The 27541-nt window shown below is 39.0% G+C and overlaps 1 protein-coding gene across 2 annotated transcripts in view; it reads left to right on the forward strand.

Annotated features, from left to right (window-relative positions):
• The window catches only part of ATAD2B (ATPase family AAA domain containing 2B), an 80261-nt gene that overhangs the window by 26551 nt on the left and 26169 nt on the right, over positions 1-27541 (forward strand). For both annotated transcript variants that reach the window (XM_066611685.1, XM_066611693.1), the window contains exons 10-18: positions 33-144; positions 2249-2364; positions 4689-4863; positions 7410-7498; positions 8633-8792; positions 9816-9906; positions 18117-18428; positions 20148-20277; positions 22279-22465. In XM_066611685.1, coding sequence (XP_066467782.1) covers positions 33-144; positions 2249-2364; positions 4689-4863; positions 7410-7498; positions 8633-8792; positions 9816-9906; positions 18117-18428; positions 20148-20277; positions 22279-22465 — 1372 coding nt within the window. The remainder of the gene's footprint in view (positions 1-32; positions 145-2248; positions 2365-4688; positions 4864-7409; positions 7499-8632; positions 8793-9815; positions 9907-18116; positions 18429-20147; positions 20278-22278; positions 22466-27541) is intronic.

Here is a 27541-nt window from a genome sequence, read left to right on the forward strand (position 1 = left end):
TAATTAAATCTTTTTGGCTTTTGTATGAACAGATGTCTGCCTATGAACTTCAGAGCAGAAGATTTGGCCAGTGGAATCCTGCGTGAACGGGTGAAAGTTGGTGCTAGCTTGGCTGATGTAGATCCAATGATTCTTGACAAATCGGTGCGCTTTATTTTGTCTCTATAACTGCACTCCTAAGGAGAATTACCGTAGATACTCGCCTATAGGGCGATAAATTTGTCCTAACAGATAGCTCCTGAATCTACCCTTTGCCTTATCTGCAGGGCCACTGGGGGTCAGGGCTGTTTCAGGCACACTGCAGAGCAGCAGGGAGGGTGACACGCTGCCCACTCCCCCACCGCACACGGGGAGCCTGACAGAGCTGCTCTGCTCGCCTGCGCTCCCTCCTTCCCACCTCGAGTGGGGAGCCTGACGGAGCTGCTCTGCTCACCTGCCTCGCCCTCCTCGCCTGCCTGCCCGCTCAGGCTCCCCGAGCCTGGTCTCCTTGGCTCTGACTTTCTTCTCCTCCACCCCTGCTCGTCTTTGCAAGGACAGGAAAGGGGAGCAGGAGCCTGGAGCATGGCTCCCATGTGTGTCATCAGTGGGGCTTACTCCCAGGAAAGTGCGCATAGGATGGCAGCCTTGGAGCCCAAGCCTGTGCATGACTACTCAGAAGTAAATTCCATTATTGTCAATGGGGCTTACTCCCAGGAAAAGATTGTAACTTGAAGATGGGGAGAGAAACGGGAGTGCTGCTTCTTCATGCAGAGTCTATGGCTCTGCATCTGCTTCTTCTGAGCAAGAGGGAGGAGGGGAGCCCCCCACACAGCCTCCCTCCCTCCCGCCCACCCCCACTCCTGCACTGCCTGCTTCTCTCTGCCCTTCAGTCCCAGCCCCTCTCTTTCCTCCACCAGCCTTCACTCTGTTGTACTGTTTTCTCTCCCTTCCCCACTGTCCCTCTTTCTCTGCCCCCTATTTACAAGCCATGCAATCAGGGAAACTGACCAGGAAACCCCCTGACAGCCTTGATCCTGCTGTAAATCAAGAGGAGGAAACAGACCAGGTGAGGGTGGGCTTGTTGCAGCTGCAGGACGCACCTTCTCTGAAAGTGGAAACACTCCCATCAAATGTCTTGCAAACTACAATTCAGAGCACCATTACTTAGGAATAACACCCAGGGAAAGCAATGGGTCTGCTTCTGAGTAAATAGGGTTTCAGCTGTGTGCAGCTGCACTTGGTCACAGCCATTTGCTGTTGCTTGTCTCTGCTGTGAATTGAATTGCACACTCCCAGTTGTCTAAGTTGTATGTTTTATGTAGAGCTTCTGGCTTAAGAGCAGAAGACTCTGCCTTTGCACTGTTTTGCATCAGAAGTATCCTGAGAAATTCTGAGTGACTCGTAGATCACTTTTTTATGTTTTTGTTTTTTTCCTGTGCTGGTCTTCAATCACTGGTTCACATCAATTTATCACCAAAAATTAGCTATTGGTGGGGCTTTCACAGTCAACTAGCTACCTCCCTTCCTACCTTGCTGGCCCTGCAAGGCATTCTGGAGCACTGCCATTATTCCATTCTCTTTCAAGTATCCCTAAAGGTCCTGTTGAATGCCCCTGGGGGTACGTGAACCCCAGGTTGGGAACCACTGTTCTATTAGTATGTTGTTTACAGTGCAATTACTTTTTGATAGTGTTTACAAAGAAATGGTGAAGACCAGAATTTAAATGTTTATGAATAAAAATGAATCTTATGATCTTTTACTATATTTTTAATAAATTAGAGACTATCAGTTCTTAGGTAACAATTACTGGTAGATTATTTTTCAGGATCTGGCCTAGGGTAAAATCAGACAAAACTATAATCAGGCAACCCCCCCCCCAAGTTTATGACCACGACTTATCCGAGGGTCATAGAAAATTGTATGATTTCTTGCCTCAAAACCTGCCCTCGACTTATCTGTGAGATTGTCTTATAGGTGAGCATCTGCGGTAATCCCCACTTATAATTTGAAGCTTTGTGAAACTGGAGCTTTAATAAAATTGAATTAATTAATCTTGCAAACCAGTGATTAACTGTAGTTGACAGTATTTGTTTCTTTAGTTTTAATGTTCTGTCGATTGCTCAACAAAGGAAAGAAGTCAAGTGATAACACTTAAAAATAAAGCACTGTTTGATTATTTTTGTTTTGTACGTAAATGTTGGTTAGACTATATATTCACCGCATATATGCTGGCACAGCTTGATAATAGTTACCGTTTATCTTCTCTTAGGTGTGCTTTGACAGCATAGGTGGATTAAGCAATCATATTCATGCACTTAAGGAAATGGTTATATTTCCTCTTTTGTATCCTGAAATATTTGAAAAATTCAAAATTCAGCCACCAAGGTAGGTTGATTTCCCCCATATGTGATTAGTTCATATCTGGTTAAGTGTATTTACCCCTGCTAATTGGGTAAGAGGCACTTTTTCAAGTGGGTGCTCCTTTTTTTTAGCAGGGGGAGAGTAACTGGCCCACCTCACCCCAGCACTGTCTGTTCTAGTGGCTGTCTGCTGGTATTCCTTTGCATCTTTTTAGATTGTGAGCCCTTTTGGGACAGGGAGCCATTTAGTTATTTGATTTTTCTCTGTAAACCGCTTTGTGAACTTTTAGTTGAAAAGCGGTATATAAATACTGTTAATATTGCTGGCACATTAATATATGATAATATATTTTTGAATCTTGCCTGAAGTCTTCTTTAACTTCACCCTGAGTTGTCAAGCCGGAGGTGAAAAAAGAATTTGGAAAGAGGCCTGGCAGGGCCGATCATTCTCACTCTTTCTTTTGAAGTAGCTAGTTGCTCAGTAGGCACATGCAGTTTATATTACATTAATTGACATCAATATCTACAACTGGAGAACTCTGGGTTGTATCTGAAGTTGTTCTGCTTGCATCAGGAGCTTGTGCATGTGGAAGTGATAGTGTGAAGTTTTTACACACAGAATCTCAAATGGAATCCTGACTAGGTTTTACTTGAGTATAGCATGTCGCCTGATACAAAGTTTCATTATTGGATGTAATGTGTTTATTGTACAGTATAAACACTGTACAGTATTGTCCTGCATGTGCCAGTGCAACTTCATGGAAAATAGTGTGAAATGCTTGTTTCCATATGCGGTCCTCAGGAAACAACCCTTTGTAGCTTTTTGTGCCCTATTTGATGTTTTGAAAGTGGGGGAATTTTAAAAGTAGTTGGAGTGCTGGGGTGTGGGGCTGTTGCTTTAAAGTTAACCATAAATCCTATTGGGTGTGTTCAAGCTTTTAAATGTGCCTGTCCTTCTTGATTGTGGCTGAGGTTATTGTTATTGCTAAGGTTCTTGGGGGGGGGGGGAATAAAGGAGGCAAACTGTAGAAATGAGTGCTTGCTTTACTTGCTTGCATGTGTACATCAGACTCATTGTTTAAAAGTAAGCAGAAGAGTTTTTAGAGGTAATTTAAAAATATTTGGGACTGGTGTGTCTGACTTGTGGGGGAAGCTATTGAATTGATAGATTGCAGTAATGATGCCCAAGCCTTTAAAAGAATGATAAGAAATTGGGCTAAAAGCAGTAGATATGTGGAGACATGACAAGTTTCTAGAGCAGAAAATGGTTGAGACACACAGTTTCTTTCTAAACCATATTAAACTGTTTGGTTAATCAAAAAATTTTATTTGTGTAAAGTTTCACTTTAAAAGGCAATATGTAATAATCTATAGACTCACAGTTCTGTTTTTCCTATAATCTGCTGATTTTCTTAGTTGTTTTTTCACAACTTATGTGGACAGATTTTCATCAAAGTTGGAAAAATTTAAGAAGTTTAAATGTTAACCAAATCAGTATTATAATTGTACTTTTGTGCAAACAATGTTCAGAGAATCCAGATGGGCCTCTGTACCCATGGATCTGATATCCACAGTTTCAGTTATTCATGGATCTGCGCCCCTGCATCCATTAATGTTCTTTAAAGTCTTACCGGTAAGTGTTTCTTGCCTTACACAGAGCACTATAAGCATTCAGGTTTATAGTGCAAAGAGAGCGAGTTACAAAGCCTGAAGAACTGCTGAAAATAGACTTAACATTAAGAAGAAGCAGTTCAGGCTGCTGGCAGTCTGCTCTCTTTCCACTATAAGCTTGAATTCTTATAGTGCCCTGTTCTTTCTTGTTTTAAACACTTACTGGTGAGACTTGAAAGAATGTCAATGGGCATTTGCATGGGCTGCTATTAATGCAGGCGTCCCCCATATCCACAGTTTCTGTATTTTCCGAATATATTTTCTGAGTGTATTTTCTGAGTATGGAACATATTCTGTATTTTCTTGATGGATCCCTAGCGGGGACACACCTGTAAACTGTTCTTTTTAATGTGTGTTGATCATATTACAGCATGTAGTAATTCATGACAAGCTGACAACTTGTGTATTAGCAGGAAATGAAAAAAAACTTGCATTTGTTTTGTGTTGAAATAGTGGTATCAGGATTTTTCTTAACTTGTTCGGAATAAAGAGAATAATGTTAATGTTTTTCATATCTCAGTTGTTTTTCTTTTCTTTGTAGTTTGTACTAACTTGCATTTCACAAAGCACCTTGAAAAGATTTATTGGGATTGCTGTGTTGTGTTGACAAATATTGGCCTGTTATCATACAAGAAACAAAGAAATAGTGATTTACAATGTTTGTCCATTTATCTTCAGGGGCTGTTTGTTTTATGGTCCTCCTGGAACAGGTAAAACTTTGGTGGCTAGAGCTCTGGCCAATGAATGTACTCAAGGAGAAAGAAAGGTTGCTTTCTTTATGAGGAAAGGAGCAGACTGTCTCAGCAAGTGGGTTGGTGAATCTGAACGGCAGCTTCGACTCCTCTTTGATCAAGTTAGTATGTAAAATTCAATATAGTTTCTGTTATGCCGGAGCAAAAATTTGTGTGGGAGTGCTTTTTACAAACACTAATGGCAGAAATCACCCTCTGAATTTGCAAGGGTGCAATACCAAAAAATGATGAGATTCAGTGCCGTAGCTAAATGGGGCCTGGGGACGAGGTCAGTTCCCCTGGGCTCCACCCTGACTCAGAATCTGCTGGATCCTTTAAACAGGACAGTTTTTGCTCTGGAGTGCAGGTTTCCCCGCGGGCTCCCTGCCTCAGGATTTCCGTGGGGCTCCCCACATCTTTTATTTATTTAGCAATTTCCTGGGTTCTCCAGCAAGGTCTGGTACTTTTGCATTGCATCATGGTCCCTCTCTGATGGTCCCTCCCTTTTAATTTAATTATTTTATAAAATTTGCTGACACCAGCAGGGATCAAAACTTATGGCCCCTGTACTAACCCAATGCAGTTACTAGCTGCACTAGCCCATTGGGGCATTTAAGGCCCTTGTGAATACCTGAGCAAAGAGAGGGGCTATAGCTTGAAAAAGGCAGAGATTTCAATAGAAGATATTCATAGAGAACCAGGAAATTTGGCTGCAATTAAAACACACACACACACACACACACACACACACACACACACACACACACACACACACACACACACACAGAGTGATTTCTCCACGTAATGGATTGTCCTCTATGTTTAACAAAGCAATTCCTGCTTTATGAATTAATTTCTTTGTCTCAGGAGTTGGACAGCCAATGTGATATAGTGGTTAGAATGCTGGACTCCAATCATGAAGGTTTGGCTTTCCAGTTTCAAATCCTCCCCTTTGTGCAACACTCTCTAGGGGATCTTTGACCAGTAATTTGCTCTTGCTAGTGAATTTGATTCCCTAGTTTGGGGAATGAATTTTATTCAAGATGTTTTATCTTATGAGTCAACAAATGATTTGTAATTTAATTTTTTAATTTTCGCTCTCACTTAAGGAATTGTTCCTTTCTTAGCAAATTGATTCCCCTGCTTTTGAGTTGATTGCCTGCTTTATGAATTCGTTCCTGATTCTCAGGATTCAGAGAAGCTCCCAGAGCCTTTAAATGGGAACTTCCAATTTTTGCATTAGGCTTTTGTTTGTGTGTTGGCAACCTTCAGTCTCGAAAGACTATGGTATCGCGCTCTGAATGGTGGTTCTGGAACAGCGTCTAGTGTGGCTGAAAAGACCAATTCGGGAGTGACAATCCCTTCCACACTGGGAGCAAGTGCAGTCTGTCCCTGGTCTGTCTCCCTAGCTATGGGCCTTCCTTCTTTGCCTCTTAGCCTCAGACTGTTGGCCAAGTGTCTCTTCAAACTGGGAAAGGCCATGCTGCACAGCCTCCCTCCAAGCGGGCCGCTCAGAGGCCAGGGTTTCCCACTTGTTGAGGTCCATCCCTAAGGCCTTCAGATCCCTCTTGCAGATGTCCTTGTATCGCAGCTGTGGTCTACCTGTAGGGCACTTTCCTTGCACGAGTTCTCCATAGAGGAGATCCTTTGGGATCTGGCCATCATCCATTCTCATGACATGACCGAGCCAACGCAGGCTTCTCTGTTTCTGCAGTGCATACATGCTAGGGATTCCAGCACATTCCAGGACTGTGTTGTTTGGAACTTTGTCCTGCCAGGTGATGCTGAGAATGCGTCGGAGGACTTTTCTGTGTGGGGACTCCAAAATCTTCTTTGACCCTGAATGCCAGATATCTTAGCTATGCCACTGATGGGATTACTGTTTGAAATCACTTCAGGGAGGAGCTGAAACTATTTAGAAATGATGCCCATATCAAGGAATGGAAGCAATGGCTGGGAATGCACAAAAAAGTACATTGTAAAGTTTATTTGTGGAAATGTTTTGTGTATGTAACCCCTGCTAATTGGGTAAGAGGCACTTTTTCAAGTGGGTGCTCCTTTTTTTAGCAGGGGGAGAGTAACTGGCCCACCTCACCCCAGCAGTGTCTGTTTTAGTGGCTGTCTGCTGGTATTCATTTGCATCTTTTTAGATTGTGGGCCCTTTTGGGACAGGGAGCCATTTAGTTATTTGATTTTTCTCTGTAAACCGCTTTGTGAACTTTTAGTTGAAAAGCGGTATATAAATACTGTTAATAATAATAATAATAATAATAATAATAATAATAATAATATGTCCATGCACCTTGCTAGTGCTGCTTTCATTCTGAAAATAACAGGCATATGTTGGGTACTGTCCCAACTGTGAGTACCTAATTGCACAGTATTGGACAAAAGGACATGAAGAAGACTGAATGCAATCTAGAGATATTGAGGAAGAAGTGTTTGCTAAGGTTTCTGTGTTTGGATATATTGACTGTACTTGTTGAGTTAGGGAAACTTGTCAGCCTGCTATCAGGTTTTTGGAATGCAAGTAGTAAGAACACTGTTCTCATAGTGTGATGAGGATTGAAAGGTATGCGAGATCAAATTTACACCGTGGATTTGGCAAGCTGTCAGTCATGTTCAGTGTTCACTACTACTACTACTACTTCTTCTTCTTTCTTACTAGGCATACCTGATGAGGCCATCCATAATCTTTTTTGATGAAATAGATGGCTTGGCCCCAGTCCGTTCTAGCAGACAAGACCAAATTCACAGGTAATGGTATTAGTGCATATGGTAATTAAAATAGTATCAAAACTACTGTTAAGCAAACTGGCATCAAAATTCAGGGCATAATTCTAAATGTATTTAAGGCTGCAATCCTATACACACTTTACTGAGAATAAGCCCCTTTGAACACAGTGTGACTGATGAGTAGACATACATAGGATAGTGCTGCAAGTGGATTTTTTCAGGCTTTACCTCGTGTGTACAAGGTATTTTCACTTTGCCTTTACAAGATTGGCCTCAAATATAACAAGATATTTGAATATTGGTATATGATTAGTATGGTAGTCATGCAGGCACTTTTGTTCAACCTTTATTTTAGTAGTCTGTGATACTTTTCAAAGCTTTGTGCAGGAGGAACCATAAATAGTAAGTGAAGGATTTCTCTGTTTCTTTTTCAAATTTTTAATATTTGGAGTTTTTATGACTTATATGAGGTTTCTGATACTCAAAGATGGGAGACAACATATTTTTGTAAGAACTAGATTATTGATTCAGAACTGCTTTTTCTTTTGGAGTGCATGTGGAATTGGGTGGTCACCATTAATATACTTATGTCTTATTCATTAGTATGATTAAAAATATAGTTCATCTCAAATGTTTTTATGACTGATACTCATAGTCACATACCTTAAGTTACGGTTATCAGTATAGTTAAATACTTTATCCTCTAGAGTTGAAAATGTATATTTTTGGAATGACCAGTTCTGATGCAATGGAAAACTATGATTTGCTCTTGTGAGGTTCACATTCTTTGTTGTCTTTCCCTCCACATTAGAGGGGAGATTAGAAACTTCTGCTTCTGGTTAGTGGAAAACCATGGTAAGGTATGATTTGCACAAAGTGTAGGTTTCCTGCACACAAGATCAAACCATGGTTTAGGACCCTGGTTTCCAAGCAAAGCCATTGTTTACCACAGGCACAATGAAAAACAATGGTTGGTGCTAACTAGAAGAGGAAGCATCTAACATCCCCCACTCCTCCATTTGTGGAGAAAAGGGGAGTGCATGAGCCTATGAACTCAAGACTTGCTTGTGATAAGCCATAGTTTGCTGTTACACTGATTTGCACCATGCATTTGTATGTTTTCAATTTTCTGCCAAAACAAAACATGTCTTTTAGTTCTATAGTATCTACTCTTCTTGCTCTCATGGATGGACTTGACAACAGAGGTGAAATAGTTGTCATTGGTGCTACAAACAGACTTGATTCTATAGATCCAGCACTCAGGAGACCTGGTCGTTTCGACAGGGAATTTCTTTTCAGCCTGCCTGATCAAAAGGTTAGAATATTAAATATAAAATTTTGAAATGATTTCTTAAGCTATTTGAAAACTGAAATTCCTGAGATCCTGGTAGGTGGTAACACAACTTTTGTCACACTGAGACATTTTGACCAAAATCTAAAACATGTTAACGCACACAAACTTAATTGGTTTCAACCCTTTGTTATATATTTTTAGCAAAAGCCTCATTCCCCCTGTTTCATTTCAGAGCCTTTTTCTGCAATGGTATATATTTTTCTGGCTTTTATAGCTCAAATACCTAAGCTAAGTTTTTGAAATGAAGAGAACTTATTGATGCCACCCAAAGGAGTATCTTTGTCCTCTTTTCTTACATTTACAGAACTATCTCTAGGTAAACTTATCAGTACAAGTGCAAGCCTTTATCTATTCCAGCATTCTCTGTGGAAATGTCAGTGTTTATCTGAGTCTCAGTATAACTCACTTCATCACATTATGAAGAAACTTGGAACTTATCAGAGAACCAAGTTCAAAAATTCATTAACTTATAAGCCGATGTTTTTCTCAGAATTGTAATGTTGCTATTTGAATCGTACATGAATTTCTTAATTTTGTTGGGTTAATGTTTGACTATCTTTGCATTTACTTATCTATAGAAGCTACTGCTTTGAACAATCTTATTCTATTGGGCTGACTCAGTGTCATATTTGTGGTGTTTATCTGCAGTAGTAAACAGTTGATGTTTTAATGTGGGAGACACACAGTTAGCTTAGGTGAAATGGGAAGACATAAAATAAGTCACTTGCTATGAAATTAATTACATACTGTATCAAAATTTCTGCTGCTATTAGAACGAAAATGTATTGGATTCAAATTTGCATAACTCTGAAACGATGCACTAAGCATTCTGAGGAGTACAAGTATGTTTAATAGTTTTTACTGCATGTTTTTATATTTAGCTATTAAGTTAAAAAAAGGTATAGTAAAGTTGATTAATGATTTTCATGAATGAAACTTGATTGTGATGTTGCTCTTAATGCTACATTTTTATTTCTTCACCAGGCAAGAAAGCACATTTTACAAATTCACACCAGGGACTGGAACCCCAAATTGTCAGATCCTTTTTTAGGAGAATTAGCTGAAAAATGTGTCGGTGAGTGGTATCATATTAGTACTTTCACTTAGATGCATTTATTCTTGAAAACTTTGGAACAGTTTTCAGTGCTTGCTTGCTGAACTTTGTACATGCGTCTAGTTCTTTGATTTACATGTATAAGGTTTCTCCTGAATTAATATTACAAAATATAAATTACTATCCTTGGGCAATTTTTGTTGATCTTTCAGCATCGAATCTGCAGTTATATGTTGAAAACCTTCCATTATTTCTTTATAGGACTGAACATGGAAAGCTGTCCTAAAACTCATACAATACAGTTCTTCTAACTTGTTTGCCTAGACTTGTGGATGCTCATGAAATTCAATCCTTTTTTTTCTTTTCTGAAATGTTGCACAGAGGAGACTCCTGAGCTATTAATGATGAAGGACTCTAAGATATGATGTAGAGTATTCTAGTGCCTGGCACAGGTTAGGAAGAAAAAACAACAACACCTATTTCCAACAGTGTGCACTGTGGATACCTGAAACATGCTTGAAGCACCAGACATGAAATACTCTTAGTAGATTGGCTGTTCAAAACAAAAACAGTTGCTTATCCAGTAGGTCAGAAAAAGCTTGATTAGATATTTTAACATAGTAAGTAAATCCTAAAAAAGGTCACTACCTCTTCAAAACAATTTTTCATCATCTGTCAGTCTCATACTGAAACGGTTGAAATTTTTAGAAAAAGGTGGCATCAGATCATTTAGGTCTACATCAAATCAGTAAAATTTTTAATTGAACACAGTCCATTCAGTCAGCTACTGTACATCCGAATTATCCTCTTCATCCACAGGGACATCTATCTTCGAAGCAGCATTCCTCCACTTTTGATCTGCAAAGACCCCAACATCTTCTGGTGAGAAGAAAACAAATATCCAGCAAATGACAAATTAAGCTTTGCCTGGTGTAAGAAAGCATGTGCCAAATCCCATTTCATGTAGATTCTTTCATAGATTCTGCAAAAGTCAGCTAGTGGGAGACCAGGTGTTACAGAATAAAATTTGGTCACTTCTTAGTAGTTTGCCATATTTGCTTTGGAAAAAAACAAACTATATTATAAAGTTTCAAGAACAGTAGATAGTGTTGGAAAATGTACCCTGTACTGAGATGTAACTTGTTGGATTTACAGGGGAAATCTTTTAAAAGGGAAATATCCGATAGCCTATTGTCTGACTTCCACTGTGAAAGTAGTTTTGTGTTTCTAAATCTTGCAATTTCAATGCAGTTTTTAGATACAAAACATGTAGCTACAGTGACACTCCTGGTCAAAGATAATAACTTTAGCTTCTTTCTCTGATGGATTCATTTCTGTTTGAAGAGCTTGGAATGTGTAACCTATTACTCAGCTTTCTGAAATCTTTGAGACCATTTAAGTACACCTATTTCCTTAGTACTCTATTTGATATAGAGTACTAACCCTAAACAATTTTCATCATTTCTTTAGTGGGCAACTTTAATGACAAGCCCATGTTTGTCTTTGATATGATCATCTACAAGTATTTGGATCATAAAGAAGAAAATATCTGAACTGAGCAGACATAATTTTGCTCATCAGTTGTGTGGCTTGAGAGCAATTACTTGTTTGGTGCTTATACATCTTAATGCTTTGATTTGTTTTAAGAATTTGAGTATAGGTCCTCAAGTCAATAGTGCATAGTTTTATTTTTTAGGCATTATTGCTTTGGGGACAAATTTATTTCAGAATTACACTTGTGTGTGATTAAGGGAAAAACATAGCTGTGAATCTGCATGAAATGCTATTGAAACAAGCAACAGTAACGTAAGACTGAAGTTATGCAAGAAACCTATTGCTGGAGACTTATGACACTGTTTGAGAGAGAATAATAGATCTAGAAGGTATCCGAATACATCATGCCTCAAGGCAAGGTGTCCTACATACCTTATCTCCTGCAACAGTTTACTCCACGTAATTCAGGCCCTGATAAATCACTGTAGAATAAGAGAGGGCAAAGTGTTTGCAGAAGACATAACTCCAAAGTGGCTCGTGCAAGTGTGAAGCAACATATTTCAGTGGAAGGTATAAGAAAAGTTCACTAGGTGTCTGGGCAATTGGATGTGGGAAAAATTTTCCTCTTGCGTATGTCTTTTTTGGGGTGACAGTGAAGGTGTTCAAACAACATTGTAAGCAATATATTCAGCTCCTTTGAAACTAGAAAATTCCTTTACTTAACAAATCTAGAGAGATTATTCTTGAATTTTACACCTTATAGAAACCTCCCATTTACCTCTACATTTGTTAGTTATTAGTTAGTTAATTAGGTAGACATTAGTTTTCATATTCCTGAATGTCTTTAACCTAAACTCTTTCCTGATCTTCCATTGTATGCTTCAGATACACAGTATTTCCAGAATGTAGTAATATTCCCTTTCCTCTTTTCTAATCAAAAGTGAGACATTCTTAATCTTGGCTCCTAAAATAGATTATTCCTTTTAATCAGTTTGGTTGTTCTGGTTTGCACCTGCTCCCAAATGCAGGCACGCTTGCTGTCTTTTCAGCCTCATTTTTAGTACTTGAACATCTTGTGAATAAGACTTCAGATTTTTCTTCATTTCAGTTTCCATCCACTGATTATGAAATTTTTTGGGAAATTTTTCTCCCTAAGTAAGTTTTTTGCAGAGGATGCAAGGGCAGGAATGCGATCCCCAACATTGTGTTGCTAAGGGCAGCGAAGGAGTGTGCTTTTACTCACAGGTGGTTCAGCGTGAGGTCCAGGAGATTAAGGGAGCCCCATGCAGTCTTCTTCAGGGCATCCCGATGCTTAGAATGTTCAAACGGAGCGATCGAAAAAGTGCTTTTTGATAGCTCCACTTGAACGTTCTAAGTATCGGGGAGCCCTGCAGAGGGCTGTGCGGGGCTCCCCGCACCTGCTGGACCTCACGCTGGTCATCTTAGTAAAAGCATCCCCCAGCTTCCTTAGCAATGTGATCCTGGGGATTGTGTGTCTGCCTTCCCACTTTCCTTAAAGGGATAGAGGAAGCTTTACACAAGCTGGTGGGTTGCGACCCACCAGTTTGAGAACCACTGCACTAACAAATTCTATCGGTCCTTTTAAATCTTTCTTTTATTCTCCTTCGGTCATTCCAGTCTAATTTTGTGTAATTCTTCATCCTTCCCTATTTTGAAGTGCATCCTGGTATGAAAATGTTTTACTGTTAACATAAGCCTTCAGTCCCCCTGTTTCGTTCCCAGCTTGATTTCAACAATAAACTGCTTTTTCCTACCTGCCAATCATGAAAAAAAATATTGAATTAAGGTATCAGAACAAACCTTAAGACTTAATAGTTAATTTTATTTATTTTGGGATATATGTCTTTTAATATTGCTTCAGAACCTTGAAATCCTCCTGCTTGAAAATTTTATACTATTTTGTTGCCATAATCATCATTTCCACTTTAAATATTAAAGTGGCAGTGTGTAATCAAATAGACAAATATATCTCTTCCATGTCTTGACTGTTGACTCAGAAAGTGATGGCAGTTGAATCTGATATGAACCTGTAGGTTTGATGAACCTATACTGCCTCAGTTGCCATTTTCTGTGTTCATCCCTACCATCTTTTTATATAACAGAGTGCATGTTGAGTGCTGAGCACATGTGCTGTTGTAAGTAAGCTTAACTTCTCCATTTTTAGGTAACTTTTATGCCTTTTATGCAATTGTTCTGTCCTCCTAAGTTCGCCCTCTCTTATTGCTTTCTTGGATACCTTTTTAAGGTTTGCTATTTTTATTTGAGCATCAAGGTAAAGCTTCCATGTCCACAGTGTCTCTCCTGTCCACTTTTTCAGAGGAGTTAAGTTTGATATCATTCTTACTAAATGCCACATTCAGCATCATATTCTGAAACATGGAGAATTGGAAATAAGATGTGAACTCACCAACCTTTTTGGCATGCCAGTTCCCTATTTATTTTTCTTGATTTGCTGTGATGTCTGAATCAAGAAAACTGGTATTAACATTAACTGTAGTTGCCTTCATATCATGATTCCAAATAGGTAAGAGGTTAGCTCCAATTAACCTGTTAACCAGTTAGCACAAAGTCACAGAATGCTTCAAATCCTCCAAACCGTGGTTTGGAGAATTGGAATCCAGTGTCTGATTTTGAGTGTTTTAACCAAGTGATCTTTAATCCCTTTGATCTCAACGTTGGAACAGCTGTGGTGGTTTATATAATTCTAAAAATCTTGTTTCTTTATGTTCTGTGCAAGGTTGAAAACCATCCAATGTTTCGCAGTCATTTCCTTTATCATGTTATATATTCTTCTGTGTACAGTCTTCATAAGCAATCTTGTTTTCTATTAGTTGTTTCTTCTGCTTTATCCAAAAGTCTTTCTTGTCATCAGTTCATGCATTATTGTAATGCTTGCTTAGGGTGCCATTTGGCGAAAAGTGCACTCTACTCTCATGTTCAAATTACATATGGTTATTCTTTGTAGTGCTTATATTTCTTTTTATGAAGTATGTTAAAAAGACATCCCACAACAAATGCTCTCAAATGCACAACCTTTTTTGCCATTCAAATTTATTAAACTGACCTGTGGATCTTACCCTTATCCCTGGACATTTTTGTTCTGAAATCTAAAATGGCATCTCTATTCTTAACCTGCTTTCTTGTCAAACTCTTATTGTTACCTTCTCTAAGGAATTTATTTAGCAAATCAAGGAATAGTTGAACTCTTTTCAAACACATCCAGCCTCCTGCAGAAAATGGGTAATATAGCAAGACTTATGAACAATATGTTCCAAACTTCCCTTTAAGTCTTGTACTTTCTGTTGGTTGTATCTGTGCGCCTATAAGTTTAAAACCTCAAATGAGCAAGTAATTTTGTCAATAAAATAAACAATTTGAATATTTTTAATTAGTCCAGTTCTCTCTTACATTTCACTAAGCTGAATAGAAACTTTTGTAAGAATAGAACAAATCCTTGCTGGATCAGAACAAAGGCCCATCTAGTCTAGCATTCTTTTCTCCCACTATGGTCCATCAGCTGCTTTGGGAATTGCAGAAGCAGAAAGCATTCTTTTCCATTGCTCACTGCAGCTGGTATTTGGTATTTGGAGGCATACAGCTGGTGAACCTGGAGGTAATGCATAGCCATCATGGCTTGCAGCCGCTGATTAGACCTGTCCTCCTTTCTGATTCCCCTTTGAAAGACGTGCCGAATTTGTGGTCATTGTCACATCTTGTGGCTACGAATTCTGCGGATTTAATACCTTCTGTGTGAAGTATCTTTCTTTGTCCATCCTAAATCACCTGTCAATAGCTTTTGTCAGATGGCCCCTGGTTCTAGTACTGGGAGTGCGATCCCCCCCCCCCAAAAGTGAGGTGAGAGAACCTTAAACAAATTTTAGATCTGGCCTCATAAGAATTAAATTATGAACATGAGCCATAGCCTATTCTTAAAATTTCATGGAGATCTGCCAGCTGTGATAAATAAGGCAGAGATATTGCGTACAAGCTTAAAGAAGAATATGGATGTTGATCTGATTCTCTTTGAAGAGATGAGCATTGAATACTTGGATATTTTCTACTGATATGTAATAGCGTTTGTTTAGTCTTTTGAAATACAAATAAGTCATGGAATCAGCAGCTGAATTAATGTTCAGAATTAAAATGTAAAGTCTGGAATACGTTTTGCAGAAGTTTACCTGAAGGATTCAGTTTTTTTTTTACTGATTGTTAAAGCGTGACAAGTAGTATGATACAAAATTGTTTTGTACATTGGACCCATCTAATGCAAGACATGATAATTTGCATAGTTTTCATAAAAATGTTCTTTCTCACAGAGGAGGAGAAAGGCAGATCATTCAGTCTTTAATGTCAAAAACATTAAAAATGTTAACACAAACATCTGGAGTATTTTTCTTATCCTTGTGTGTAATGTTAATGGAGATTCTTATGTTATGGTCTCTAACTCAAAGTGGTTTGTCAAGGCATGAAAGTACCTTGAAAATTTTGGGAGGGGAGAGTAAAGAAGCACCTGATCAAACATGATTTTTTTAAAAGACCAAGCAGTTCTGGGCATATGTAGCAACATATATACATTTTTTTTTGCTAAAGGCTCTCTTGCTGTTCATGTTTTTGCAAAGTGTGAAATATGTGTGTTGTGTCTGAAGAAAGTTAGTCACTAGGTAGATTGAAATAAATTAGAAGTTGGTTATGACTAATTTTAGTTTTCATTAATTGGGACTTAGTTGTGACTAGCATTCTTTGGAACCTGCAGTGAATCAAATCCACGGGTTCCGAACCCACGGATAGAGGGCACACCTGTACTGCAACTCAAATAGGACAACAGTATGCAGTATTTGTCACTGAAAATTGAAGGGGGGTAAAGTTAAAACTGGCATTTATCAGAGTTGGTTATGTTGCAGTGGACTCACTATTTAGACATTACATTAAATGTGTGTGTATGAAGGGAAATTGGGTGTTACACTGTTGTCCCAACTTACTACTACCTAAACACATGAATAGGCCCTCTATTTCAGTGCTGCTGCACTCCCCAGCCTTTTAGGAACAGTTTTTCTGGGCGTGCAGATGGTGGTAGCAGGAAGGTAAGGACAAGAAAGCTCTGTCACATCAGTGAAATTCTGGTTCTCCAAACTCAAGCCAATATGAGAATTGTATCATTTTGGAAGCAAAATCTGACAGTTTACTAAGAGCAGGTGTACAACTTTCAGTAAGCTGAAAAAAATTAAACACTTTAGATCATTGTTTCCTAAAGTGTGGGTTGGAACCCACCAGTGAGTCACAACCTGATTGTTGAGGGTTGTGAAACTGAAGCTGGCAAGGAAAATGTATTGAGTCCTAAGGAAAGTGAAACTGAGCCACATGTGTGTGTTTACTCATAAGTAAGCAGATGTGCCTCAGTCCACTTTGAACGGCAGGCTGAGAATAACGTAATGCCTCCAGGATGGTCTGATGAACGCAGGCCCCAAAAAACACTTGAGAAGGAAGTTGTCGTCCCCCAACTGACAAGTAATAATTTATTAAGCCCTGTGGAGACTGATCTGCGTGTGTGCATTTACGCATGTATAGGTAAACGTGCCTCAGCTCTTATCCAAGGTCAAGTGAAGGGGAGTGCAACGCTACCAGAATGGTTCTGATCCAATGTATGTGGAACTCAACAAATGCTCCAGAAGGTGGTCCCCCCCCCATAGTAAAAAGGATAAAAAGAGAGGCTTTGAATGGCTGGTTAAGTGAAACTTTATTTTTTAGTCTCAAAGCTAGGTGCGTCTCATGGAGTGTCATTTTAAAAAGTTTGGGAACCATAACACTTAGTTGGTTTGAAAGTGTCAAACTTCAAGAAATTGGATCATGAATGTCTAAATAGAATGTAAATTGCAAAGAACAAACAAGATAACATAAAAATTTGCTAGAAAACCTAAGCTCTAGTTGCCATTGTTTTTTCTCACTTGCATTGCATTAAAGTTAAAACTTGAAAGAGGGTACAAATAAATGATTCAGTGGGTTTATTAAGTTATTCAGGAAAGTAGTTCTACTTAACTTTTTGACCCATCAAACTGAGTATGGTCCACTAGCTGTCAGTGCTGCCTCTTACCTGTAAGGTGCTCTGTTGAGGAATAGAGCATATTGTACATTCAAGCCTCTAGAAGTGCATATAAGTAAATTTGGTTACATTAGCTGTGACATGATACAGGAAATTTGCATCGCAGCAAGGGCAGGGGTGGTTATTCCCAGACCTCCTATATTATGAAAGTAAGTTAACAGGAAAGAGAGGGCAAGAACTGTATATTTCTGAACCATCAAGAGATACAGCAAACCCAGTTTAAAAATTTTATTCTGTGTTCATAAGAACAATTTTTAAAAACCAAATAACTGATTAGGTATTAGATTCTGTGCTTGTATAGTTATCTTGTGTGCATACACACAAATCCAGAGAAGTAGAATATTAACATTTGCCTTTCTGTTGCAGTGATTAAAAAAAATTTTTTTTTAATGCTTGATTATTCTTGATGCAACTTTGGAGTTTGAACATTTGCTTCTTCAGATGTCATCAGCTGTAAGGTTGCATTATCTTAGACTGTTAACTGTGCCATGCTGCTAAATGCAGTACAAATGCGTTTGGCAGAATGCTGCTGGGTACTTTCAGATTCAGCTGTGTACTTTAACATATGTCAAACATTTGTGCTGCTTGATGAAACGTGTGTGGTTTTTTTGTGTCCTAGGGTATTGTGGAGCTGACATAAAAGCACTTTGCACTGAGGCTGCCTTGATTGCCCTACGACGGCGCTATCCTCAAATCTATGTGAGCAGTCAGAAACTTCAGCTTGATGTTTCTTCAATAGTTCTCAGCGCACAAGATTTTTACCATGCAATGCAGAATATTGTGCCTGCCTCTCAACGTGCCGTAATGTCATCAGGGCATGCACTATCTCCTATCATAAGGCCGCTATTAGAAAGAACTTTTAATGACATTCTGGCAATTTTACATAAAGTGTTTCCTCATGCTGAATTCAACCAGGCTGACAAAAGAGAAGGTACTTTTACATTTTCACTTCAGTCTATCTTGTTTCTGATGTAAAAGAAATTCAAAGTGCTTTCTAAAGCTTCTTCTTTAATGTCCTTGTTCTCTTGCAAACTGTGTCCAGAATCAATATAATTATGCAATTCTGTGTGTATAGAATGGCAGACTGTTCTTTGAAATTGCAAAGACTTTCAAAAGCAGTTTGTGATATGGCATAGAGGTCTCTTGTTCAAAGAAAATGCCCACTAGGTACATAAAACCCTGGGGTTCACTTAAATAGTGTTTAAAATTCAGCCCAACCCCCTAATTAAGATTGTTTAGTTAAGTTGTTTAGTTAAGATTATTTTTTAGTTTAGTTAAACTAAACTGTTAAGATTATTTTTACCCCACCTTTTCATTGTGTAATGGAACCCAAAGCAAGTGGATAAGATGTTTGCCAGAATAGACTGTTGCCATCAATTGCAAGGCTAAAATCCAAAATTCTCAGTTGTTTATTATTCCTTCTTTTTTTTTAAAGCCTGCATAGTCTACCCTTGACAAACAGAGAAACAAAGGGAAATTAGATGATGGATTGTGGATGGTCAGAAATCCCATACCTTCTGCTGAGGACATGTGTAACAAAATTTGAAGAGACCACTGGGGGATAACCTGCGGCACTCTTGTGAATTTGCCACAGCACCCTCAGCGTCACAGTACATAGTTTGGGAACCACTGTATTAAATTCCAGTTGGTCCAAAAAGCAGCTGCAAGGGTGCTAGTGTGCCCTTTCTGATCATGGCGCATGATTTACTCCTGCTACATTGTTGCCAGTTAATTTCTGGGCTTGAATCAAAGTGCTGGTGAATCATTCCCTATTTTCCTGAGAACAAGGTACTTGAAAGGCTGCTTTCTCCAATATGAATCTACCCATCCTATAAGAACCTTCAGAGGGGCTCTTTTGTGGGTTCCTCTGCCTTCTAAGTCCTGGCTAGTGGTAACAGATTAAAAGGCTTTCATGGTGATGACCCCACAATGTGGACCTCCCTCCTGTATGTGAGGTGCATTTGGCACCTTCTTTGTCCGTCTTTCAGCACCAACTGAATAATTTTTTGTTTTGACAGGGTTTTGTCAGCCCACTGCCTAGTGATAGCTTAATTTCTGTTTTTCTCTCTGAAATTGTTGTTACTCTTAATTTATTTTTTGTGTTTTAATGATTTTTTAATTTTAAGAGCCTCCTTGAGTCACTTGAGAAAGATGAGAGAAACTTTTTAATAGGTCGTATTTATCTGTAAGTCTAATTATTGAATGTGCCATGTCATATGGAACATGGTTAATTTGTAAATATGTGGTGTTCTAATATAGTTTCATAATAACTTGTTAAACATGTAATTTGCAAAATGAGAACTGTAGTTCACCAGTACCAGATTAAGCAAAAGAGAAATAGTGTAGATTGCTGTTTTCTTTTATATTATTCAAAATGTCATACTACTTTATATGACAATCCTGTGGTGAGCCACAAGGTCTAATGCTATCTCTGTGCTGCATTAGTGTACAGAAAGTTCACTTACAGCAATGTGCTGTTGCAAAAACAATAAATACAAGATGAAGAAAGGTATACCTGGAAAAAGGTTTAACTTTCCCTCTGAAAGGATAGTTTATTCTCAGTTAAGGCTCTTGACTTTCAATTTCTGATTCTATACATTTGCAGTAGAAGACAATATATATTAATACCTTTTTAATTTTAATTGAACAGTTGCACCAAGTCTGATTTGGGATGATAGCGAAGATGAAAATGGCTCATCAATATTTGAGACAAGTTGCCAATCAGGATCACCAAAGAAACAATTAGCTGCTGTACATAAACCTTATCTGCATTTTACAATGTAAGAAAATGTTTTAGTACCTTTATCTCTAAAGTTTACCCAAGCATATTTTGCAGCTATGCTAGCATAAGCTCCTGATTTGTGACATTGCTATTGATGTTAACGGTTGCCCTGCTGTAAGTGCTATGTTGGCATAACAAATCTTACAGCTGAGCCCCTGGAAATGAAATATATGGAGCCAAACCGCAGTGAGTCTTGGCTGAAGCCTGCTAAAGGTATTGAAAATATATAATTTAAATTCTTTGATAGTCTCCTGTATACTTATCAAGATTTGCTTGGATGTGAGTTAGAATGGTTTTCATTTTAAAGTTACATTGGTCCCTCCTTATCCGCGGAGGTTTGGTTTCAGACCATCTCCTATAGATAAAGAATTTTGAGGATGCTGGGATCCACTCCTGAAGCCCACACAATTACTTACCTGGAGCCTCTGGAGGCCTCTCCTGGGTCACACCAAGCTGGTGACCTACTTTATTGGCCTCCATGAGCCTTAGAATGGCCCACAGGAGTCTCAGGAAGCACCTTCTGGTCAATAATAATTTGCAATCCTTAATTAAAACCTAAAACCAAGAGCACTTGCCTTTTATCTCATCCTCTTTGAAAGGTGGATTTCCAACATGATGGATTCCAACATGTCTAAATAAATTAATGCTTATGAATGGAATAGCAGTTTTGCACTTTAACATTTAATCCCTCTTTTAACTTTGTTGAAACGATTGAAAATGTTCATGGGATCAGCAACCTTCCGCCTTAGTGTTTTGCATTGATCACCATAGTTAATAATTACATTTTAAAAACAATCCCTCAGTCTCTAGAGGTAACTGGTTGTGTTTTGAAAAAAAATCTAATAATAATCCATGATCACCAGTTTTCCTTTGTTCCCTCATGTATACCTGCTTTACAATGTTCCAACTTCCTATACAAGTTGTAGGAGGTTTTTCTGTTCGTAGATAGAGCCATATAATTTAGGATGCAATATTTCAATAATATGAATCATGCACATTATTACTTGTTTGTATAATAGTCTACATCACTGGATCCCAAACTTTTTTGCATCGGAACCTGCCTAAAAGAATAGTTTCACTTTACCAGCTGCTCAAGCTGTGTGAGTGTAATGGTGATTGGGGACCAGTGTTCCCCCCAAGTAGCAGGTTGTTTAACCCTTGATGTACATAGCTTAATGTACCCTGTCAAGTTTTGTGAACCACCAGTACTGGGTTGTGACCCACTGATGAGCCATGGACCCATAGTTTGGGAACTGCTGGTCTGTATGGTACCTGTCAGCATGACATATGCACAAAGGACTTTGTTATCAATTGCAAGGCTAAAAACAAAAATTATCAGGCAAAACAAAATTATAATCTAATTTTTTTCTTGGAGGGAAGATAGCAGTTATTTAAATTATAATAATAATAATACTCATGTAAATTATCTCATGTAAACCCTAACTGAACTTGTTCAGGTGTGCCAAACTAGTTTACAGACATTTTTTTTCTTGGGACCTGACTTTTTTTCCATATGTTGTTCTGGCCATGATCATTGACGGTGTAATGTATAATTAGCAACAATTAACCTGAACTAGAACAAACTGCAATAGCTTCATTCCAGCTGACCTGGACATATAACAGAAAACTTTACTATTTCATTCCTACCAGAGACTTAGTTAGACAAAGCCTTCAATTGCAGTTACAAATTCTTTAGTACTAGGTACATTTGTAACCTAACTACTATCAAATGTCTATAATTCATTCATGTTGCTCTCTACTATGACTAAGGGCCCAATCCTGTCCAACTTTCCAGCACCACAGCGCAGGTCTGAGGTAAGGAACAATTGTTCCCTTACTTTGAGGAGGCTTCTGTGACTCTCTCCCCCCCCCAGCACAGCTGTATGAGCAATGGAAAGGTGGATAGGATTGGGCCCTTAGAATAATTAACATTACAGTACAAATACAAAAGACATGGTCAGCACACTTGGGTTTAGAGAAAATGTTTCTTTTGTTGCAGGTCAGCTTACCACCAGCCCACCTCTTACAGACCAAGATTACTGCTTTCTGGAGAGAGGGATTCAGGTCAGACTTCACACCTTGCTCCAGCACTATTACACTCTCTTGAAAAATTTGCTGTACACAGATTAGATCTGCCAGCACTTTATTCTGTCAGTGCCAAAACACCTGAGGAATCATGTGCACAGGTTGGTTTGCATTTATATACCCTATGACATTTTGTTCGGTGTATTACATTGGGTGACTTTTTGTGTGGTAAATTGTTTGAAATGTAAATATTTTGTTCCCTCTTTCACAATACACAATATTTTGTATAAGCTGCCACGAGTAGTGCTACCATAGTAGAGCTTGTACAAGTGCCAGGACAAACCATTTTCTCTACCCACCCTTCACTACTGGAACTCCATGATGCTTAAAAGAACCCTGTATCTTTTGGTTCAGGCTCTCAGAAGTGATGTACTTTTTGGTGCAGGGGACTGATTGGGTGCGTATCCCAAAATTGTAAATGGGCTTAACACTCAACCATGAGTAGGTTGCCCCTTCACCTGTACCTTCCTGTACTGCATTCCACCCAATCTTAAATCTCAGAAATGGGTCTTGGGGGTGGATCTGGGGGCTGCAGCTAGAAAATTGGTTGGGGAAAATGGCTTGCTGCTCTACCTCTGCTGACTGGGCAAAGAAGCACCATTTAGTGGTATTCTCCTATATTTAGCAGGTAGAGAGAAACTGTCTCTCTTCACCCCAGCAATGTCTTTTCTAGTGGTTGTTTGCTGTTCTTCTGCATTTCTTTTTAGATTGTGAGCCCTTTTGGGACAGGAGGCCATTTAGTTAATTGGTTTTCTTTGTAAACCACTTTGTGAACTTTTTGTTGAAAAACGTTATACAGGCATGTCCCCTTTTCTGCAGGGATTGCGTTTTGGAACCTCCCACAGATACCTGAAACCGTGGATATGGGTGAATGCTCATCCCTGTGGTCCTAGGGGGGCCACCCCCCCCAGAGGCAAGGGAAGTCCTGGGTCTCCTAAGGCATTTAAAATGTCTCCATGAAACTGGGTTATGTTTTTTTTTAAGCTTTAGAGCTCAATCTGAGCTCAGCAGAGGCTGGGGCCTGTCCTTGGCCTCTGCTGAGCTGAGGGGAGGATGATCCCCTGGAACCACTGCAGTAGGCTAATATGTGTATCCCTTTGGAGGAGTAAGCCAAAAATTATACTGACATGGCTGTTTATAAGTAATCTCTATTTCAGATAGGAGCAAATGCAACCAAAAAATATTTTTCGGTCATGAAATATTTACTTTTAAAAATGCTCTGAATTATCTTGTAGAGGGTGAAGGGAATTGTGCACTTTGATAGTTTCATAAAGATATCGGTCAGGCAGAATTTGGAACCTGCAAGGGTAGCCTCTTTCTGATTATTCCAATTCTATCAGGTAAGTTGAAGAGTGGGGAGATGTCATTCAGGTTGGTTATTTATACATACATACATATCCCACAAAGGGCACTCAAGGCAACTTACAAATAAAACAATACTAAAACATTAATATAATACAAGTAAAACAATAAAGCACAAATGAGCTCAAATGGACTATGATTAAAATTATGTTTCATTAAAAAACGCCAGCCCGGAGTCAGCATTCAAAGGCTTCCCTAAATATAAAAGTTTTGAGACCCCGCCGAAAGGACTCCAAAGATGGAGCTTTTCTCAATTCTAGGGGAGGGAATTCCATAGGTGGGGCACCACCACTGAGAGGACCCAATTTCTTTCTGCCTTCCCTCTCATCTCTGCTGGTGGTGGCACAGTTATAATGGTCCTGTCTGATGACCTGAGAGGAGGATTGTATGGAAGAAGGCCGTCCCTCAAATACTCTGGACCTGAGCTGTAAAGGGCTTTTAAAAGTCTAGCACTTTGAATTGAGCTCTGAAATGAACTGGCAGCCATTGTAGTCTCCAAAGCAGCGACTGAGTAGTCGAACTGACAAGCCCCAGCAACCACATAAGCGGCCATATTCAGTACTAATAGCAGTTTCTGGACTGTCTTCAGAGGCACACCACATAGAGTGCATTGCAGTATTATAATCTATATATCACTAGGGCATGTGTCTGCGTGGCCAGGTCTGAGCGATCTAGGTATGATTGCAGCTGGCAAATCAGCCGAGGCTGAGCAAATGCTCCCCTAGTCACAACTGCCACCTGGGAATCCAGGAGCAGCTGCAGATCCAGGAGCACCCCCAAACTGTGAACCTGCTCCTTCAGAGGGAGTACAACCCCATTCAGAGCAAGGATGATAGTCCAATACCCAAGTCGTGGACTTCTGAACCAGGAGAATCTCTGCTTATCGGGCTTTAATCTTGTTTGTTATTAATGGTATAACCACCTGTAATTTTTGGTGTGGAGTATTTTTGAATAATGTATTTTGGATGGAGTATTTTTGAATAATTGTGCACTTCTTAGGAAGGACAAAGGTAGTTGGGTCTCTGAAGTTTTTAACATCAGCAGAGTTATTGTTGGCGAGGGTTGCTAGGTATTTTTAAGCTATTTATATTGTATTATGTTGCTCAAGTATACTTTGCCTTGGACCACTCTAGAGCAAGGGTGGCCAACTAGTTGCACACTTTCTAAGTGGCATGTGCAAAGTCACTATACTTTTGAAAACATTTAAATAACAAAGAAAGTACCACAGAAGTTTACAGTTTACTTGATTTCTTTCTATTACTATGTATATTTCTTTTATTTCTTTGCTACTCCTTACACAACACCCCCCCCCCCAAGTTTCTAATGCTGCAATGGGTGCACTCAGGGTGGCCATAGCTACTCTGCTTGATTGAAAGACAAGGAGAAAGGCAGGAAAAGAATGATGAACAGGATAAAAAGCCAAATAGGTTGGATGTTAGTAACACCTTTTATGGAACTTGGAATGAGTCCTGCTGGGCTGGACTAAAGCTCAATGCAGACCATCTTTCTGGCCTCATAAGCAGTCAGCCAGATGTCTTCGTAAAACCCTTTATAAGCAACAGCACTCTTCTGTTTCTTGCTCTGTACCTTCTGGCACTTGGAGATATACTACCTTTGAATTTGGATGCTCTATTTAGTTATTATGGTAATCACCAAAAGCGCTGTTAAGATGGAGTAACTTGTTCAATATTTTCTATATAAAAGTGGCATATAGCATGCTATGAGTTGGCCACTCCTGATCTAGAGGAACAAGGTGAGATAAAAACGTTTTCAAATAATTAAAATAAACTGCTTGTACACCAAGGTTATTTCCAGTTGAATAGGAACATATGAAGAGAAAGGAACATCAGAAGGAAACAAAATGCACTTTAAAACGTTTCAAATACTGTGAGCTTTAGAAGTGTCAACATTGCTATTAAACTGTGACTGTGGTGTCATCTGTTTAGTTTCCTAGAGGGTGTGTGCATGCCTCTGGATAATTCAGGAAGCAGTTGAAGGAAATGTCTTTGCTGGTTCTTAATTCTGACTTGGCTAGAGATGAAACTTTTGTGGCACTGGTGTGTCTCTGGCTCGTGTAGGGCAGCAGCTGTTTTAGTGCAGCAGATGACAGGGGAGAAAATCAACAAATGACACGTGGTAAACAGTGAGTGGCAGAAAGGAACCCGAGATCTCTACAGGAAGATAAATATTCCATTGGACAGCTAGGTCTTTTTGTAATCTACCTGTTGTATTTAGATCAAATAGTGTGTCTTGGAACCAAACTCCTTGATACAAACTTCCAGTTAATTTTATATAGAAAAGTTAACTGGCTGGTATTAAAACACCAGCAAACCTTTCAACGAGGTTGTCTAGTCTTTCCAAATTATACCATGCAGCTGTGCTTTTCTGACTTTGTGCCAAAGTCATGTGTGTGTTTAGAACTAGAAATACCAGCAACCCTTGTTATCTTCGGATTTGGTACCTGCAGATTTCATAATCTGCGAGTTCTGAACCTGTGGGGGAGGGCCCATCTGGACCCTCTGAAGGCGACCAAAGTTGTGCTCCAGTCACCTGCAGAGGGTATTCTGAGGTGTTCATAGCCTCTGCATACCTCAGAATGCCCGTTTTGGGCAAAAGAAAAAATGCAACTTCCGGTTTCTTGTGGAAACTGGAAGTGACGTTTATATATGTCTTTAAAAGGCATTCTGAGGGCTGGGGAAGTTGCATTTTTTTTGTTCAAAATGAACATTCTGAGCAACCTCCAGAGGCTACCTTGGAAATTTTAAGGGTCCCCAAATTCACTGATCCAATTATCCGCTATTTTGGCATCTGCGTGGGTTCTGGGAATGGAACCCCCGTGGATACTTAGAAGATAGTTCTTCTGCTATATTATTAAAAGAATCAACTGATTTGAAAAAAAAAATCATGTGAATCATATTTTAATATGGCCTTGGGAAATGTAAATAGTTAGAGTCCAAGCTCTTCTTTGTTAATCCCCATCTATAATCACAGCCTCTGCTTGGAATATGGGAAAAACACAGCATGATGTAATTTAGTGATTGTATGAGACAGAGATACTGTAGTATTTCTTCAGGAAATTATTTGTAAGATGTGAAGTTACTTCATTGGTTTCAGTGATTTTAGTTAAACAATGGTAATTTTTCAGAATTAACCTTTGAGGTGTGCTATAAATCTTGAAAAATGACAACTGTGGAAGCTGTGGAAAAATGTCCTGTTTTAATCTAATAGCAAATTAGTAAAACATTGCTTTGAAACTGTAGAATGATTAAGAATAATTTGTATTCTTACAAATACAAGAATCTGGATTGCTGCTTTCAATAAGGAAATGGAAAGAGTACTCTCAATTTTTCTTTAAGATTTTTGGTTTACCCCATTGTGCGCCTTACAGCGCAGTTTGCTTAGAAGCAGGACTACAAAGACTTGAATGTATAGCCTGTTGCAAATTTATTAGTTTTTGGTTAAGTATCTGTTTTAACAGGGGGAGTAACTTACTGATTCAGGACTTGCTTTCTGATTCTTGGACTTACTCAGGCTATATTCGCCTTTTTAGTAAGCTACGATTGATTGGTATACCAGTGGACTTGGTGGGTAATGAATCCTTGATGCGGGCTAGAAAGATAATTTTTTCTAGATTGAGAGATATTGAATACCAGGGACTACTTGCTGAGGCAAACAAAACCCACTCACCTTTGTTTTTTCAGATTTTTCCCCCTCCTGGCCAGTGTTCTAGATTTTTATATATTTTAGATAATCCTTTACTTCGTTGTGCCTTCACACTCGCCAGATATAATATGTTCCCTTCTCAGGAACTGGAT

The sequence above is a fragment of the Tiliqua scincoides genome, chromosome 1, assembly GCF_035046505.1.
Source record: "Tiliqua scincoides isolate rTilSci1 chromosome 1, rTilSci1.hap2, whole genome shotgun sequence".
In the NCBI taxonomy this organism is placed as follows: Eukaryota; Metazoa; Chordata; class Lepidosauria; order Squamata; family Scincidae; genus Tiliqua; species Tiliqua scincoides.